General features: G+C 31.9%; 1 protein-coding gene across 6 annotated transcripts in view; it reads left to right on the forward strand.

The window, feature by feature from the left end:
* Nucleotides 1-16,977, forward strand: part of ADAM18 (ADAM metallopeptidase domain 18) — a 155,589-nt gene that overhangs the window by 103,995 nt on the left and 34,617 nt on the right. For 3 of the 6 annotated variants that reach the window (XM_054498862.2, XM_054498865.2, XM_054498864.2), the window contains one exon: nt 6,124-6,204. The exons of the other annotated variants lie outside the window; for them this stretch is intronic. In XM_054498862.2, coding sequence (XP_054354837.2) covers nt 6,124-6,204 — 81 coding nt within the window. The remainder of the gene's footprint in view (nt 1-6,123; nt 6,205-16,977) is intronic. 6 annotated transcript variants of the gene reach the window in all.

Below are 16,977 nucleotides of genomic sequence, written 5' to 3' on the forward strand. Positions count from 1 at the left end.
ATCTCATTCATGGGGATTCTACCCTCGGACCTAATCACCTTCTATGGGATCCACCTTTTAATATGATTGCACTGGAGATTAGGTTTCAACAGGTGAATTTTCGGGAACACAAACATTCCGACCACAGCATGTTAATATCTTGGTTAAAGTGTTTCCTTCTTCATTTCTAAAATGACTATAGCTTGTTTATCTCTTTTGTTCTTAAATGATTACAATTTCTGACATATAAAAACAACATTAATTAAGAAAAATTATTTTCAGACTCAGATATTTTTTATTCATTATTTTCTTTTAAGAAATGCATAGGAATCAGAACTCTGTGCAATTGGAAGTTTCTTTGTTGAACTATTAGTTATTGCACATCACTTGCAGTGTATTATGTGATTAAAAGTATGTTTCCATTACTTTGGTGCATATTCATATTGAGCCAACAGATCTAAGGGGAATTTGTGAAAGTTAGCTAAAAGGGCCTTCATCACAGGATGTTGACCACATTGACTTTTTAAAATAGATTCCTATTTTTTTTACTTGAAGTATCTTTTGTCCAACTAGACTTCCAGAATGGATTGCAGAAATACAGATATTAAGTGAAACATGTTCAGTTACAATATTAGTATATATTTTAATATAAAGCTATTTTTCACATGTTCATGTGGCCTTTTGCGCCTATATATAGGAAGTTCTTGTGCTGCTTAGAATATGATAGAAAATAATCTCAAAAACATTGAAAATATGTCTATGCAATATTCACATAAATGTAAACGCATACTTAAATGGCCATGAATGGCACTTTATTCTGTTTCCTAAAATTATTTACAATGCGTAATTTGTCTTCTTATTTTGATCATCAATGTATAACTTTAAATCCAGCTTATGATCCAGTGAGAGATGGTAGTTAACTTAAGAGTTCATCAACTGATTATTAATTTCTTGTCATCTGCCTTCCTCTTACATACACTGGTCTGAATTAGACAATTTTATTCTATTGTACTGTATTTTAGGTTCAGGAGGTATATGTGCAGGTTTGTTACATGGGTAAATTACATGTCACTGAGGCTTGGTGTACAAACGATTCCATCACCAAGGTGGTGAGCATAGTACCCAATAAGTAGCCTCCCAACCCAGGCCACTTTCCCCATCCTCCCGTTTCAAGCAGTCCCAGGATCTATTGTTCCATTTTTTTACTGCCATGTGTATTTAACGTTTAGCTCCCACTTATAAGTGAGAACATGTTGTATTTAGTTTTCTGTTCATGCATTAGCTTGCTTAGGATAACATCCTCCAGTTGCATCCGTGTTGCTGCAGAGGACATTATTTCATTCTTTTTGTGTGGCTGCATAGTATTCCATGGTGTGTGCGCACCCTATTTTCTTTATCCAGCCCACCATTAATGGGCATCTTCACTGATTCATGTGTTTGCTATGGTGAATAGTGCTGTAATAAACATAGGAATGCATGTGTCTTTTTGGTAGAAGGACTTATTTTCCTTTGGATGTATATCAATAGTGGTATTGCTGGGTCAAATTGTAGCTCTGTTTTTTTTTTTTTTTTTTTTTAAGTTCGAGGAGTAATTTCCAAAGTGCTTTCCACAATGGTTGAACTAATTTACATTTCCACCAGCAGTTAATAAATGTTGCCATTTCTCTGCAGCCTTACTGGTCTGCTATTTTTGGACTTTAACTTATGTGAGATGGTATCTCATTGTGGTTTTGATTTGCATGTCTCTAATGATTAGTGATGATGAGCATTTTTTTCTATTTCTTCTTTTTAACTTTTATTTTTAAGTTCAGGGGTACATGTGAAGTTTTGTTACATAGCTAAACTTGTGTCATGAGGGTTGTTGTAAAGATTATTTCATCACCCAGGTATTAAGCCTAGTACCCATTAGTTCTTTTTTTCTGAACTTCTCCCTCCTCCCAACCTCCACCCTACCAAAGACCCCACTGTGTGTTGTTCCCCTCTATGTGTCCATGTGTTCTCATTATTCAGCTCCCACTAGTAAGTGAGAACATGCAGTATTTAGTTTTCTATTCCTGCATTAGTTTTCTAAGGATAATGACCTCCAGCTCCATCCATATCCCTGCAGAAGACATGACCTCATTTTTTTAATGTCTGCATAGTATTCCATAGTGTATGTGTAGCACATTTTCTTTATCCAATCTATCGTTAATGGGGATTTAAGTTGATGCCATGTCTTTGTTATTGTGAAGAGTGCTGCAATGAACATACATGTGCCTTTATACTAGACTGATTTATATTCCTTCGGGTGTATAACCAGTAATGGGATTGCTCTGTCTTTAAAACTTCGAGGAATCACCACACTGTCTTCCACAATGATTGAACTAATTTGCATTCCCACTAATAGTGTGTAAGCATTCCTTTTTCTCCACAACCTTGACAGCATCTGCCATTTTTTTCACTTTTTAATAATAGCCTTTCTGACTGATATGAGATGGTATCTCACTTTGCTTTTGATTTGCATTTTCTTAATTCTCGATGATGTTGAGCTTTTTTTCCATGTTTCTTGGCCGCATGTATGTCTTCTTTTGAAAAGTATCTGTTCATGTTCTTTGCCCACTTTTTAATGGCTTTTCTTTCTTGTAACTTTGTTTAAGTTCCTTATAGATGCTGGGTATTAGACTTTTGTCAGATACATAGTTTGCAAATATTTTCTGCTATTCTGCAGGTTGGTCTGTTTAACTCTGGTTTCTTTTGCTGTGCAGAAGTTCTTTATTTAAATTAGATCTCATTTGTCAATTTTCGCTTTTGTTGCAATTGCTTTTGGCATCTGCATCATGAAATCATTGCCTGTGCCTATGTCCTAAATGGTATTGCCAGGGTTTTTATAGTTTTGGGTTTTACATTTAAGTCTTTAATCCGTCTTAAGTTAATTTCCGTGTGTGGTGTAAGGAAGCAGTCCAGTTTCAACATTCTCTATATGGCTAGCCATTTATCCTGGCATCATTTATTGAATAGAATATCCTTTCCCCATTGCTTATTTTTGTCAGGTTTGTCAAAGATTAGATTGTTGTAAATGTGTGGTCTTGTTTCTGGGTTCTCTGTTCTGTTCCTTTGGTCTCTGTCTGTTTTTGGATCAGTACCATGCTGTTTTGGTTACTGTAGCCCTGTAGGATAGTTTGAAGTCAGGCAGCATGATGCTTCCAGCTTTGTTCTCTTTGCATAGGATTGCATTGGCTATTCAGGATCATTTTTTGTTTTATGTGAATTTTGAAATAATAGTTTTTTCTAATTCTCTGAAGAATTTCAGTGGTGGTTTAATGAGAGTGACATTGAACCTATAAATTGCTCTGGGCAATGTGGCCATTTCAGTTATATTGATTCTTCCTGTCCTTGAGCGTGGAATGTGTTTCCATTTGTTTATGTCATCTGTGATTTCTTTGAGCAGTGTTTTGTAGTTCTCCTTGTAGAGACCTTTCACCTCCCTAGTTCACTGTATTCCTAGGTATTTTGTGTGTGTGTGTGGCAGTTGTGAATGGGAGTACATTCCTGATTTGACTCTGTTGACTGTTGGCTCATTTGTCTGTTGTTGGTGTATGGGAATGCTAGTGATTTTTGCACATTGATTTTGTATTCTGAGACTTCGCTGAAGTTGTTTATCAGCTTAGGAAGCTCTTGGGCTGAGAGGATGGTCCTTTGAGGTTGAGCTCCAGTTGGGCTGGAGTTGCCAAAGTGCCCTCAGACTGCTGGCAATACCACTACATGGGAGATGGTGGAGTAATGGGTGTAGGTGTGCTGGTGGGTGTGGCAGGTGTGCCACTAGGGCAGAGGCACTCCAGCATGTGGCACCATGGGCAGGAGTGCTTAGGAGGGGATTACAGGAGCATGGCAAGTGGAAGGGGTGTGCACTCCAGTAGGGGTCACCATGGGTAGTAGGGGTGCTCTGTTGGAGGTCCCATGGGCAGGGGGCACTTCAGCAGGTGTAGTGGGAATGTCATAGGTGAGAGGTGCTACAGTGGGTGGTGCTGCAGGTAGGAAGCCTAATTTGGACAATTTTATAATCTTCATATGGCATATGCAATTTTTTCTTTTTTTACTGTGATAAAATATACATAATGGAAATTTACAATTCTACCCATTTTCAAGTGGACAGTTCATTAATTACATTTTTATTGTTGTGCAACTGTCACTACTATTTACATCCAGAACATTTTTTGTCATCCCAAGCTGAAACTGTGTACCCATTAAAAAATAAATCCTTGTTATTCTCTCCCCACCAATCAAATGTTGGTGAGGGTGAAGAGAAAAGGGAACACTTAAACACGATTGGTGGGGACGTAAATTAGTTCAGCCACTGTGAAAAGCAGTTTGGAGATTTCTCAAAGAACTTAAAACAATTACCATTTGACCCAACCATCCCACTGCTGGGTATATACTCAAAGGAAAATCATTCACTCTATCAAAAAGACTCAAGCATTTGTATGTTCATTGCAAAACTATTCGCAATAGCAAAGACATGGATGGAATCAACCTTGAAGCCCATCAATAGTAGACTGGATTTTAAAAAATGTACACCATGGAATACTATGCAGTCCTAAAAAAAAGAATGAAATCATGTCCTTTGCAGAAACATGAATGAAGCTAAAGGTTATTACCCTAAGGAAATAATGCAAGAACCAGATGATATATATGCATCTCTTACACATATATATTAAATCATGGTTTAATGTTTTTTCTTGTTTTATATGAAACAGGAAAAGTTTATAAGGTACAATGTACCTTATAAATATGTACCATTTGTGTATATCAATTAATGTAATTCACTGCATGTATACAATGTATAATGATCACATCTAACTAGCAAGCTCATCACCTGAAACTTTTAAAATACAAAAAGTAACCCATGTTAGCGAGAATGCAGAGAAAGGGTAACTCTCATACACTGTTTGTGAGAATGCAAATTAGTACAGCTAATATGGAAAACAATATGGTGTTTCTTCCAAAACTAAAAATAGAGCTACCATGTGATCCAGTAATCCCACTACTGGGTGTTTATTCAAAGAAAAGGAAATAAGTATGTTGAAGAGATAGTTACACTCCCATGTTTATTGCCACACTATTCACAATAACCAAACTATGGAATCAACGTAATTGCTCATTAATGGATGAATGGATGAAGAAAATGTGGTACATACACACAACAGAATCATTATTTAGTGATAAATAAATTCATGTTATTTGCAGAACATGGATGAACCTGGAGGCCATTGTATTAACTGAATTAAGCCAAGCACAGAAATAAATATCATATATTCTTACTCATACATGGAAGCTAAAAATAGTCTTGGATATCTTTTTATTTTTTGCTGAATTGCTTTGGCTAGAACATCTGATATTTGCTGAATATGAGGGACAGAAGTGAGTTGACATATGCAACTTATAATCTATACATTGGTTTTATGCAGATTTGAGGAAATAATTAAAAAGCTAATTTTTATTCATGTTTGATATTGTTATGTTGTGAATGACTTAAGCAGATTGTATGGTGACATTTTGAAATAAAAAAGAAGCTTACAAAGTCAGAAAAAAATAGAAAAACATAAATGAGGCAAAACCCCACATATCTAGGTGTGATTATTCACAACTGTATTACCCATTTTGCCATAACAAAAGTTTTACAAGAAATAAATATTTTTCTTGCTATATTATTCTGAGGAATCTTATAACAAATATTCATAATTTATGAATTATACTTAAAACCTAAACAAAATGATTTCTGTTCCAATTTTTGGGAAGACAAGTCATTAACATCTAATCAATTATTCATAACAAAACATTAACATAATATAGAAAACTCATATGATGAGTGTCTCAATCCAATCCAAGCTATAAGCATAAAAAAACAAAACTATATGTAACCTTTACATTAACCACGTCAGGCAAATGCCGTCAGTTTTTTTGCTTGCAATTACTTTGTTGTTTAGATTTTTGTATTAATAAATTAATTATTAAGATAATGTCAATAATATTAATATTAGTCATATTAATACTAATAAAAAAAGCTTTCAACTTAAACATCTCATGCATATATATGAAATCATTAATGTTTTTTCTTGTTTTATATGACATTTGTGAATTGTAAAATTTTTGTTTGCTTTGTTTTAGTACTGTATAAATAAAACCTGCAGAAAAGTTCATTTAATGGGATATAACTGTAATGCTACCATAAAATGCAAAGGGAAAGGGGTAAGTCACTTTTGTATCTGAATTGCATGTTATTGTTGTGGGTAATTCAAATAAACATCTGTTTATGAGGATTGAGAGTCTAAGCTATTTTAACTTGCCTAGGTCTGGTAGACTAATATAAAGAAAATTAACTGACCTAATTTCAAACTATATAACATATTAAGTGAATTGTATCAGATACGTATTGAACTGTAAGCAGTCACAACTTAATAATTAGTAATATGTTTAAATAAAAACATTTATTCTTCTTCAACACAAATAAATGCATTTTTACTTATATGGTGAACATATTTCTTCTCCCACACACATTTAATAATTAAGGCATATGAGTATACAATATTTTACAGAGTATACTTAAAAACACGTTGACATATCAGGGAATATTTTTTTCTCATGGAGAGATTTCCAATGGGAAATGCAACTTCACGCAAAAAGCTTTTTTTATTTCTTCTGAATTGTCTATTTTAATCTGGTAATTTAAATTTGTTACTTTTATATTGCATTTCCATTTATTAAAATTTATAATTTGAGCGTTTTAAAAAATTATTTTCCTAAAAGAAAATCAGTGCGTGATATAGTCAACATTGTAAGAGTAACCTCAAATTCACCAGAATGCATTAATATTTAATTCTATAATTTCTAAAATAGTTGGATTCGGAGGATATAAAATGCTACTACATTGTCAGTAATTTGCTATCAGTGTTAACAAAGAAAATAGCCACATTTTAATGTTTTGTTTTTTTCTTTCTGTAATTATAATTTTTGGCTTGAATTTTTTACTTCCTCTGCTATATTTTAGTTCTTCAGCCTTATTATTTTTTACAATATCTCAACACAAAGTTATACATTTTTTGTATAACTTTATACATATTTGTATATGTATAACTTATATACATTTTTATACATTATCAATTTTTGCTACCATGTTTCATTGGGTTCACAATTGTTTTCTTAATATATTGTTATTTACATCCAGTCGTTGTTTTACTTCTACTTTTTAGATTTTTTGATAAAACCTTTTACTATGAAATATTACATTCATAAAGGAAATACATAAGGTAAAACTTCCATATTTATTTAATTTATATTTCTACATATGTTATATTTTGTAGTTAAAATGTTTAAAAAGAAAAACGACTTAAAAATAATTATAAGTCAATAGAAATCTTACTGAATCTAAGCAAATTTGCATAGACTTTCTAATGACAGGTCTCAATAGACAGCTTTATCATTTATCATTCCAGTTCAATTTTATTATCATGTAGGTGTTCTGAAATACTGTTATTCATGAAATGTTGCCAGTTATAATAGTGTTGTTCTCTTTTTATTAATGATATACTTTTCATTAGTTGCCATGAACATTTATAATTTATTACTCTGATAATTAGTAATCTAAGCATCAATATAAAGAAGTTAAGAAAATAACAGAATATTAAATTCAGACTTTTATGCATGATTCAATATATGTGATGGATATTTTTGCCTTGTCCTTATTGTGAAAGAAAAAATTTCAAGGCTTCACACTTTAGTGTAATATTTGCAGAATATTTTTTATTATAATTTTCAATTAAAATAATTCTTTTATTTCTAGTTTAAGTGTTTTCTATTATGAATAAATGCTAAATTTTTTTAAAGACTTTTTCTGCATCTACTGACTTTACTATATGATTTCCCCTTTAATCTGTTAATGTGCAAATATATTTATTGATTTTTAAAATAGTAAGCCAACTTTAATTCCCGTAATAAAACCAACCATGACCTGTTTTTAGTTCAATTTTATTTGATATAAATGTTTCTGTCTTATGGATTTGATAGTTTTATATATTGAATTTAATGTTTCTGATTTTCTATCAAGGTTATGCTATTTTGGTGGTGCTTTTTCATTGTATATTTTCTATAGTAGCTTTAAAAAAATCAGCAGACATTTTTCAGAGCAACTTTTGGTTTACATAAAAACAAGCACCAAGTACAGTGAACTACAATATATCTGCTCCTGCTCCCTCCCTGCTTCCCCTATTATTTTACATCTTGCCTTAGAGCAATGTCCTATAATTCCTGTGCTACTAATTATACATTATTATTAACTACAGTCTATAGTTTACATTGAGTTTAATTCTTTGTACATTCTATGGGTCCTAAAAGTACATGGGTCTTAAAAATATGTTTCCATTATTACAGTATCATACAGAATAGTTTCACTGTGCTAAGAATGCCCTGGGATCCACATATTTAGCCCTTCATCCTTTTCCATAAACTCCTAGAAACCCATGAACTTTTTACTGTCTCAGTAATATTTATTTAAGATTCCTCCATATCTTTTCATGGCTTTATGGCTTATTTACTTTTATCATTGAGTAATATTCCACTGTACAGATGTACCGCAGTGTGTTTGATCATTCATCTGTTAAAGGACAATGTGGGTTTGTTTTTTTTTTCCATTTTGGGCAATTGGGAATGATGTTGCTATAAACACTCATTTACAGGTTTTGGTGTGGACATAAGTTTTTATTTCAGTTGGGTAAATACCAAGGAGCACAATTACTGAGTCATATAATAGCATCATGTTTGTTTAGTTTTGTAGGAAATTACTAAATTGTCTTTCAAAGTAGATGTATCATTTTGCATTCTCACCAACAATGAATGAGAGTTCTTGTGGCCTGACATCCTCACCATCGTTTGGTGTTTTCAGCCATTGGGATTTTAAGCATTCTAGTTATTTAGTGGTAATTCAATGTTGTTTTAATTTGCAGCTCTCTAATGACATATGATGTTGAGCATCTTTTATTACACTTATTTGAAATATGTATATTTTCTATGATGAAGCATCTTAATCTTTTGCCTGTTTTTTTAAAAATAAATCCTCCATTATCCCCTTCCCCTAGCCTCTGGTAACCACTATTCTACTTGAGGTTTATATGAATTGACTACTCTAGATACCTCATATAATTGGTATTATACAATATTTGTCCTTTTGTGTCTCGCTTATTTCGCTTAGCATGATATTTTCAAGCACCATCCATGTTGTATCATGTAGCAAAATTTCATTCTTTTTAAGCTGAAAAATATATCATTGTATGTATATACCACATTTTGTTCATCCATTGATTTGTCAGTGGATGTTTAATTTGCCTGTACCTTCTAGCTGTTGTAAATAATATTGCTATGAACATTGGTATACAAGTATCTGTTCAAGTCCCTGTTTTCATTTCAATTATTAAGGGTATATGGCCAGAAGAATTGCTGGAGCATATGGTAATTCTGTTATCAATTTTTTTCAGAATCACCACATTCTTTGCCACAATCTCATCAACAATGCAAGCACAGGGGTTCCGATTTCTCTACAGCCTGCCCAATATTTATTTTTATTTTTTAATAACAGCCATCTTAATAGTTGCAAAATGGAATTATCACTGTAGTTTTGATTTCCATTTCCCTAGTGATTAGCAAAGTTGAGCTTTATTTCCCTTATTGGCAATCCATATACCTTTAGATAATTTTCTATTCCAGTCCTTTGCCAATTTTTAAATTGTGCTTCCTTTTTATTATTGAGTTTTAGAATTATTTATATATTTTGGATATTAATTCCTTATCATGTATGTGATTTGCTATATTTCCATTCTATATGTTGTCTTTTCACTGTCTTGATAGTATGCTTTTCTGTACAAAACTTTTTAATTTTGATGATGTTTATTTATTTTTTCTTTTGTTGCCTGGTCTTTTGTTTAATATTAAAGAAATCATCAAATCTAATGTCATGAAGCTTTTCCCTTATGTTTATCTCTAAGAGCTTTAACTTTTTAACTCTTCCTTCAATTAGATCCTTTATCTATTATGAGTTAATGTTGGTATATGGTTAAGAGTCTAACTATATTTTTACATATGGATATACACTTTTCCCAACATTTGTTGAAACAATTGTCATTTACCCATTGAATTGTCAAGGAAACCTTGACAGAAATAATTTGACCGCAAATATTAGGGTTAATTTCTGGGTTCTCTATTCTCCATTTGTCTGTATGTCTGTCTTCATGCCAAACCATATCGTTTTCATTATTGTGGCTTTGCAGCAAGTTTTGTCCTCAGGAGGTATAAGTTATTCAACTTTGTTCTGTCTTTTAAAAAACTTTTAAGGCTACTTGAAGTGCTTTGGGATTCCAGATGAACTTTGTGATGCATTTTTCAATTTGTGCAAAAAGCATCATTGGAATTTTGATCAAGATTGTTATGAATCTGTAGATTGGCTTGGGTAGTATTGTCATCTTGACAATATCAAGTCTTTCAAATCATGAACATGAAATGTTTTTAAATTTATGTCTTCTTTAACTTCAGCAGTGGTTTGTAATTTTGACTGTATAAGTCTTGTCTCTCCTTGGTTTTAAGTTTGTTCTTAAGTAGTATTCTATTCTTTCTAATAATATTGTAAATGATATTGTTTTCTCAATTTGCTTTTTGGGTTATGCATTGCTAGCCAGTGTATTAAAATGCAGCTATTTTTTGTATGCATGTTGATTTTGTATCCTGCAACTTTGTTAATTTATTAGTCTAAGATGTTTATGTGGGATCTTTAGGGTTTTCTACATATAAGACTACATTATCTGCAAATATATTTTATGTTATTCTTTCTTTCCAATTTGGTTGCCTTTTTATTTCTTTTTCTTCCCTAATTGCTTTGGCTAAAATTTTGCTGTATAACATAAATTTTTGTATGTTGTGTTTTTATTTACATTTCTCAAAATATTTTCTGATTTTCCTTGTGATTTCTTTCTTGAATGATTGGTTGTTTTAAAAGGTAGTGAATTTTTTCACATCATTTATTTTGTCTTCTATATATTTTAAACATCAAAAACACAATAATTATTGTTTTCTACAGTCAGCATTTATTTATTCTTGCTTAATCACATATTTACTCTTTCTGTTTCTTGTATTCCTTTCTATATTTCTGTGTTTATTTCTGTTAAAAATTTTCTTCAGCCTGAAAAAAAGTATGGTGGCTAAAATTAACATTTTTTCTGATAAGTGTTTTTTTGAATGTTTTATCTTTAGGTCAGAATTTTCTTGCGGTAGTTTAAAAAATATAATTTGTTTTATATTGACTTACATGATCTCTTCTGAGAAGTCAGATGCGTTTTACTTTTGCTTCTTGAGGAACACCTGCTTTTAATGTTTTATTTTTGACATTGGTGTTCAAGTGTTTGCATATGATTTGCTAAAGTGTGGTTTTCATCATACTCGTAACTTACAGAGCTACTGGATTCTACTAAGGATTATCTTTCTTAAGTTTTGGAAATTTTTAAATCATTACTTAATTTTCTTTTTCTATATTCTCTATTTAATCCTTTTGGGATTAAATTTACACCAAATTAATGGTTTTATACTGTGTTCCAAATACATGTTAGATTTTATCCTTAATCTCTCAAGCTTTCATTCTTTGTTCTTCAATCTGGGTTTTAAAGCTATTTTCTAGTTCTATTATTATTCTGCTGTTTCTATTTGCTTTTACAGCCTTGTATTGTGTTCCCGACTTACTCATATTACTTTTCCATTTTTAAATTTCTTTAGTTTTAATAGATTTCAATTGTGTGGGGAAATTTTGTCTTCTCTATTTTTAGAATTTATTAATCAATTTTTCTCATATCTAAGTCATAATTATTTGGCATATTCTTTTATATCCTTGTAAATTCTATATAATTTCTAGTGATAACTCCACTTTTTTCCTGGTATTGTTAATTTATGTATTATCTTTTATTGTATTGACATCCAGCTAGTGTCCACTGGAGAACCTTTTGGTAATTGCTTGGTGTGTGAGAAAATACCCCAACACATCAGGAGTCACAGAAGTGTTCTTTGTTGATTACATTAGAGTAATTTTCTGCTACCGCTCACAGTCATTTCAATTGCCTGATTTTCTTCTTGATACCTTTCTATTTCCTTACAAACCTCCTTAAATAATTTGCAATGGAATGTTTAACAATGATGGTAAGTTTTACAAGAGAGGCTTTATAGTTTTCTTTTGGCAGAAATAGTGTGGGTCTGATTAGTTTATATCAATTTATGGATTGAGCTAGGTAAATACAAGTTCATAGCTTTATAAATCTAAGACAGTTTTATAAATCTGTTACACCATATTTCAATGGTGTAAGTATCTAAATCTTTCACCTAAAAACTGCAGCATCTTTATCTCCTCAGTATCAAGAAACTCTAAGAATTATAGCAGTGCTTTAGAGAAATTTTTGAATTAGCTTTTAGCTTAAGAATATGGAAAATGTGTTTAGGGATATAATGGCTGTATGATCTAGCCCTTCACAACTCCACTTTCCAACCCCTGCATTTCAAGAAAATGATAATAATTCTGTTGTTTATTTTGTCTCCTAAAAATTGCCCTCATTACTGTCAAGCTGGAGTTATACTTCTAAATGTGCCAAATTGGCAAGGGCCTCTTTGAAAAGAGGACAATCATTGGTTTGAAATTATCATTCCTTAAAGAACTAACAAGTCTCACTTGTTTTTTATGGTTTTTCAGCTTAGTAATTCCATGTTGAATTATTCTAAAGTTTAATAATGTACATCATATTCATTCTAGGTTCATGGAAGCTTCCAATATTTGCTTAACTTGCTAAAAAATTTAGGAAGAAAGACTGTAATTTTATTGAATTATTTTTTATTATTTAATTATATCATGTGTTTTTTTCTATTAATATCTTACTTGAATGAATCATATTAGTGAATTTCCTAAAGCTGAATGATATTTTAATTTCTAGAATAAACCCTCCTTAGTTTTGGTTTATTATTTTTTAATAGACAAGTGAGATATGTTGTATTTATATTATATATGAATTTGTTTCCTTAAATATTCTGTGTGTGGAATTTTGGAGGCTAGTATGAAATGTTTTATGATCTTGATATAAAAATAATGCAATACTTATAAATCACAGTTTTTCATCTAATAACTGGACCACATTTATACTGCTGATTACATACAAGTGTGCCACAAGATATTGAGTCTGATGGCCTGCAGGTGGTGAGGTTGTAGAGTAAATATTGTTTCAATGAGAAGGATCCTCAAGGAGTGACAAAGCAGAGCAGAACGTGATCATGGGACCCTATTGCCCCAGTAGGCAGCAAGGATAATTAGAAAAATCTTGAAATTTCTGATATTTCCCAGTGAGCTGAGGATATCCGAAGAAGTATACAAACACCTGTGCATTTTTCTCAGAAATTAGTTGTAGAATTATGTGAACAAGAGGGACACAAAGACGACAGAGAAATGTATTTTCTGGATACTCAGAGTGCATAGGGTGTTAAACAATGTGAAATGGGGGACTGAATTGGCCAGAATATTCTATCTGTGTGTGATTTATGCCACTTTGATAACATTTAAATTAACTACAATGTGATTTTTCTTAAAGTGCTTGTGTATTCTAGAAATTAAAGCTACAGCATTACTTGGAAAACGGCATTAAAAATTGATTTTTAAGAAAATCACATAATCACTAGAAATTTTAACATCAAATTTATCAACAAATAAAAAAGAATGCTGTTGAAGCTTAAAATAATTTTAATTGTCACAAATTGTAAATGGATGTACAGTAATTTCATTTTATAATTGCTTACTTATGTAAACAGTTTTCTCATTCAGAATTTTATAGAGCTTATCATTAATATTTCTTGGTCAGGAGATGTATGTGACAAAGTAAACACAAAAATTGATATGAGAATATTCACAAAGCAATTCTCTCACTGAAATTTGAAAAATTGTACATAGAACTTTTCGGTAAATATAATAGTAAATATGTGTCCTAATATTTTGCAATTAATCTTTCTTAAACAATTATGAAATCTAATGAAAATTTAATAAAAATAAGTTATCCCAAGCTCTTTTTATTTAACTAATTGGGACATTATTAACATTAATTTCTGAGTATAACATGACATGAAAAATTCAGATTATAGAGTGATTTGGGACACTTTTTATATTTTGTTTCTGTGATATTGACAAGGTTAAGTGACGTAAATATATTTGCTTCCAAAATTTTTGCTCAAAACTAATAATGAATTTGGACCTGCTGTTCTTATAAGACTTAGAATACTTGATTATATTTTAAACTTTTTCCCCCACCAATTATTGACCCATTAAGTTAAAATGTATTCTAATGTAAGTGTGGTTTATTTTTATTTTATATAAAAATCGGTGATTTTATCCATCTTTTAATTTTTTTTCTAAAAATATATATATTTCTGATATATCTTATTTTTCTTATTCTTATTTTTGATATGTTCATTGTGGTGTATTTTTGCTTGTATTTGCTGATATATGTATTGTTCTATTTCCTAATTTCCACTTTTGAATACATTGTGATAATCTCTGTGTTTTATTAAGATGCTTGTTGTTCCTGACATTATATGCTCCTTATTTCTTATATTTCACACTTAAACATTTCTTTTATTTTTTCTTTTTAAATTAATTATGAATTAATTTTTAGCTTTCATTTTAAGTTCAAGGGTACGTGTGCAAGGAGGCGCAGTTTTGTTACATACGTGAACACATGTCATGGGAATTTGTGATACAGCTTATTTCATCACCCAGGTATTAAACCTAGTATCCATTAGTTATTTTTCCTGACTCACTCCTCCTCCCAATCTCTGCACTCAGGTGGGCCCCACTGTGTGTTGTTCCCCTCTGTGTGTCCATGTGTTGTCATCATTTAGTTCCCACTTATGAGTGAGAACGTGTGGTATTTGGTTTTCTGTTTCTGTGTTTGTTTGCCAAGGATAATGGCCTCCAGCTCCATCCATGTCCTGGCAAAGGACATGATCTCATACTTTTTATGGGTGCATAGTATTCCATGGTGTATGTGTACCACATTTTGTTTATTAAGTCTATCCTTGATGGGCATTTAGGTTGATTCCATGTCTTTGCTATTGTGACTAGTGCTGCAATGCACATATGCCTGCATGTGTCTTTGTAATAGAATGAGTTACATTTCTTTGGGTATATACCCAGAAATAGGATTGCTGGGTTGAATAGGATTTCTGTCTTTGGGTCTTTGAGAAATCACCACACTGTCTTCCACAGTGGCTGAACTAATTAACACTCCCACCAACAATGTATAAGCATTCTTTTTTCTCTACAACCTTGCCGGCATCTGTTATTTTTTGACTTCTTAATAATAGCCATTCTGACTGGCATGAAATGGTGTCTCATGTAGTCTTGATTTTTATTTCTCTAATGATCAGTGATGTTAGGCTTTTTTTTTTTTTCATATAACTGTTGGCTGCATGTTTGTCTTTTTTGAAAAGTTTCTGTCGATGTCATTTGCCCACTTTTTAATGGGTTTTTTTTTTCTTCTCATAAATTTAAGTTCCTATCAATGCTGGATATTAGACCTTTTTCAGATACATAGTTTGCAAATATTTTCTCCCATTCTGTAGGTTGTCTGTTTACTCTGTTGAGAGCTTCTTTTGCTGTATAGAAGCTCTTTGATAATATCCCATTTGTCCATTTTTGCTTTTGTTTCAATTGCTTTTGGCATCTGCATCATGAAATCTTTGCTGGTGCCTATGTCCTGAATGATATTGCCTAGGTTGTATTCCAAGGTTTTTATAGTTTTGGGTTTTACTTTTAAGTCTTTAGTCCATCTTAAGTTGATTTTTGTGTATGGTGTAAGGAAGGGGTTCAGTTTCAATTTTCTGTATATGGCTAGCCAGTTATCTCAGCACCATTTATTGAATAGAGTATCCATTCCCCATTGTTTGTTTCTGTCAAGTTTGCTGAAGATTAGATAGTTGTTAGTGTGTGATCTTGTGTCTGGGTTCTCTGTTCTGTTCCATAGCTCTATGTGTCTGTCCTTGTACCAGTACCATGCAGTTTTGATTACTGTAGTCCTGTAGTATAGTTTGAAGTCAGGTAGTTCGATGCCTCCAGCTTGTTCTTTTTGCATAGGATTGCCCTGGCCATTTGGACTCTTTTTTGCTTCCCAATGAATTTTAAAATAGTTTTCTCTAGTTCTGTGAAGCAAGTCAATGTTAATTTAATGGGAATAGCATTGAATCTATAAATAGCTTTGGGCAGTGAGGCCATTTTCACAATATTGATTCTTCCTATCCATGAGCATGGAATGTTTTTCTATTTATTTGTGCCATCTGTGATTACTTTGAGCAATGTTTTGTAGTTCTTTTTGTAGAGACCTTTCACCTGTCTAGTTAGCTGTATTCCTAGGTATTTTATTCTTTTTTGTGGCAAATGTGAATGGGACTTCATTAGTGATTTGGCTCTCTGCTTGACTGTTGTTTGTGTATCAGAATGCTAGCAATTTTTGTACATTGATTTTGTATCCTGAGATTTTGCTAAAGTTGCTTATCAGCTTAAGAAGATTTGAGGCTGAGACAATGCGGTTATTTTTAGATATAGGATCATGTCATCCACAAAGAGGAATAATTTAACTTCCTCTCTTTCTATTTTAATGCCTTTATTTCTTTGTCTTGCCTGATTGTCCTGCCCAGAACTTTAAATATTATGTTAAATTGGAGTGGTGAGAGAGGGCACCCTAGCTCATGTCAGTTTTCAAGGGGAATGCTTCCAGCTTTTGCCCATTGATGTTAGCTGTGGTTTTGTCATACATGGCTCTTATTGTTTTGAGGTGTGTTCCTTCAGTAGCTAGTTTATTGAGAGTTTTTAACTTGAAGGGATGTTGAATTTTATCAGAAGTTTTTTCTGAAGGAAATTGAGACACACAGAAAAACATTCAAAAGATTAACCAATCCAGGAGTTTATTT

The sequence above is a fragment of the Pongo pygmaeus genome, chromosome 7 (genome assembly GCF_028885625.2).
Source record: "Pongo pygmaeus isolate AG05252 chromosome 7, NHGRI_mPonPyg2-v2.0_pri, whole genome shotgun sequence".
Taxonomy (NCBI): domain Eukaryota; kingdom Metazoa; phylum Chordata; class Mammalia; order Primates; family Hominidae; genus Pongo; species Pongo pygmaeus.